Raw genomic sequence first — 3,390 nt, forward strand, 5'->3', positions numbered from 1 at the left:
TGATGATGATGATGATGATGATGATGATGATGATGATGATGATGATGATGATGATGATGACAAAGTACTCTCTGCCGATAGCAGTAACAAGCAAGTACTTTGGCTCTCACCTCCGTAACGATCTTCGCTATGTAGTAGATGTCAACCCTGTACAGACCCGTTCCTAATTCTCTCATGACGATACCCATTTCTTCAGGAAACGACTGCGAACATCAGAAGGCACTTATTTACACCACTTTTTCAAGCGTATTGCAAACCACTGGCAGTGGTGTAGAATTAGAAGCTGGCAAGAGACGGGAATCCGATTAACAAAATGGAAAACGATGCCTTGTAGAATACTGCTGTCTTTCCGCAGCGATCCCATTTATTTCGATTTTATTTGCCTTTCGGTCGGAAAAGCCTACTTCCTTAAGGGGGGGGGGGCTACACCTGGAGGCTATCTCGCTTATTACTGCCCCGAATTTTACCACATTTCACACATATAACAAGCATAGTAAGGAGTCTTGAAATCCGCAATCAAATTTGAGAAAAAAGTTTTGTTTCCATGGATACGCCGCCATATTGGATTTTATTTACATGTCTTACGTAATGAATACCACACTTATCGCTTATGGAAATTGATTGTTTTTTTGCACGCGTGTTCACAAACATTAGATCTAAAAATTTGACTGTTGTTTTTTTCCTAATCGAATTAGAAAATTTTTAATGAATTTTTTCGTGAGGTAGCATTCAAGTTTGAGAAAAATCCGTGAAAATCCACACTCCAGACACCACCAACAAAAATCTATTCGATATATCAAAAATTCAACAGACAAAATTTTAGTATTACCTCTTCTCTTCATTCTGTGAAAGTTTCATGAAGATTGAATGAAAAATGGTGGAGTTATTCAAAAAAGTATAGAGAAAAGTAGCATTTTGAGAAAACGGCCGATAAAGAAAAATAAAATACTGACTTTATGAGAAAATGGCGGTTACAAACATGCCCGGTATGGGGAAAAATACGATTTTTGGGGGTTCTTAGGCCATAAAATAGTTGTAGGAAAGGCTGAGGAAGCTAAAAATGCCTATAACTCAAATTCCATGATTTTGAGCAGAATTTTGATTTTGGGGGTGTAGCCCTCCCCCCCCCCCCCTTAAGAATCTAAATTGTGATAATGGTGACAGGACACATTTGCAAGGAATCAATCACTGATGTAAAAAAAATAAATAAATAAAAAAGCCAAGCTGTCATTAATTCAATCTATTAACCAATCAAACAAAATACATTGCATATATCTATGCCAACGTTTACAAGTTAACCTGGATTTTTTTAACAAGCTGCACAGGACACACCGGACAGTTCTCACCATTTAAATACTGAAGATTAGAGGCGCTATTCCTTTTTTATGACAAAGAAAAGATTTAGGACAGATTAGGGCGCTAGGTGTTGGACAGGAAAGAAGGAGCAACCCACACCAGAACACCCATCAACCACCCACTCCAGCTTACGTTCAGATAAAGCAATAGCTTCCCCATTTCACAAGGCAGAATAGGAACAACTAAAGCACGCAGCAGAGGTAGAATGACATGTCTGGGCACCCCCTAATTCCCTGCACATTCACATGCGCCTTATGTCTAGTTTATATAGATGTAAACAATACATGACTTACTGTCAGCACGGCAAACACGTTGGTGAAAGTAACGTTCAAGATCAGGAGATATATTGCGCCATTGATGTTCTGAACTCCTTTTTGATCCACATCCAACTGCAGGTATACCAGCCCCAAGACAAGACCGATTGCCTGCGAAAACCACCAGCATTAAGATCGGTTCAAATGTTTGAATGTATTTGAAAAAAAAAAAACACTCTGAAGAGATGATTTATTTTTTTGTTTGCTTTGGTGCTTTCTTTAGGGGAGTTTGGGGGGAGACACTTTTTTCATGTTGTGTCCAAGTCATGGCAACTCTATCAATTAGAACAATGTGTGCCATCTAAAAGTTTATAGCAATCAGTTAAAATAAAACTTTACCATATTTTGAAAGAGCTTTAGCACCTATGAGTCTCCGAAGAATCGTTATATCATTGATGTAAAGACGATTGGACTACTTTGCATGTTTAGGGACTTAGAAAGGCCTGGTTAGTAAATCTACCCTTTACTTCGACAAGCAAAACTCACATACTTCTATGAGGTCTCATGCATTTCTGGGTGGAAATAAGCTGTACGAAAGAGTCGTATTGGGCAAGTGTATATCAAAGTAGATTTATTTTGTAACCAATATACAAAATCTTACACTTTAAACTGGTAAGGACATACTTCATTCATAGGTGCCTTCGAGTTCATAGGCTTTCTTGGCCAGGCTTTCAATTAAAACGCCCAGATTACTATTCGACCAATGTTTTATGATGTTTACAAGAACTGATACTCAGAGTTGAACCAAATTATGATAAAATACATGCTCACAAAAGCCGGACTATCAATGTTTATATCCCCTAATTCCATATATTATTATATAATATATATATATCGAAGCTAACGTTTTCAAGTTTACCTATTTTTTAACAAGCTGCACTGGACAGTTCTCATCATTTAAATACTGAAGATTAGAGGCGTTATTTCTTTTTTTTTAAACTAAGAATATACCATACTAAAGAACTCTTCCAAAAGTCTAGAATTTTGTGAACTGTACTGGGGTAAGAATCGTTACATCACCCTTCAAAAAGGTTCTATTTTCAGTACTGTGATGGCGTGTCTGATTGTTACTTAACAATATGTTCTTTTAAACTCGTGTATCACTTGTGATTAAGGGGTACATTGAGGTTTGTCAATCTTTTGATAACCACGCCCACTTTTGCAACACTCATGAGGCTAGACTTTTCGTACCGCCAAGTGGGGAATAAAGAAAACACCATTCACTACCCGGCTGATTATTACCACCCACCATATTACCAAATTGCCCTCTTGTGGATGACATCGCCCAATTTATTTTTCAGGGGGGAGGGGGGACAATATAAAATGTTACCTCAATAACTATAAGCACTATGCTTATGTGATGTTAATCAAATTATGAAGCAATATGGTTATAAAGACATCCTGCAACATTTTGAGTCCCTATAGTCGAAAAATGTGGAAAATTTAGAGTGAAGTGGATCGCCCACGCCAGTCGGCAAGGCGCCGGATGATGATGATCTTACGAAATGAAACAAGTAACGTAATCCGTTAGAAACTGAAAAAGCAGCCTTTACACAATGTTCCTCTCGACTTGAAAGTTTTACATACTTACCAAAGACTGTCCTATCCGCACCCAGAAGAGCATGGCGTCTCGAAACTGTGCTATCCAGGAACGCCAGAATAAGTTCTTGACTTGAACCCAGAGCGAAGAGGCGTACCTGAGGGAAGGGGGGGGGGGGGG

General features: G+C 38.4%; 1 protein-coding gene across 1 annotated transcript in view; it reads right to left on the reverse strand.

Annotated features, from left to right (window-relative positions):
• Positions 1-3,390, reverse strand: part of LOC101858847 (protein white) — an 18,481-nt gene that overhangs the window by 9,018 nt on the left and 6,073 nt on the right. Inside the window, exons 4-6 of the mRNA XM_013080215.1 lie at positions 3,262-3,367; positions 1,650-1,781; positions 62-203 (exon numbers count right to left, since the gene is read on the reverse strand). Of these exons, the coding sequence (XP_012935669.1) occupies positions 62-203; positions 1,650-1,781; positions 3,262-3,367 (380 nt within the window). The remainder of the gene's footprint in view (positions 1-61; positions 204-1,649; positions 1,782-3,261; positions 3,368-3,390) is intronic.

Source organism: Aplysia californica, unplaced genomic scaffold, assembly GCF_000002075.1.
Source record: "Aplysia californica isolate F4 #8 unplaced genomic scaffold, AplCal3.0 scaffold00079, whole genome shotgun sequence".
NCBI lineage: Eukaryota > Metazoa > Mollusca > Gastropoda > Aplysiida > Aplysiidae > Aplysia > Aplysia californica.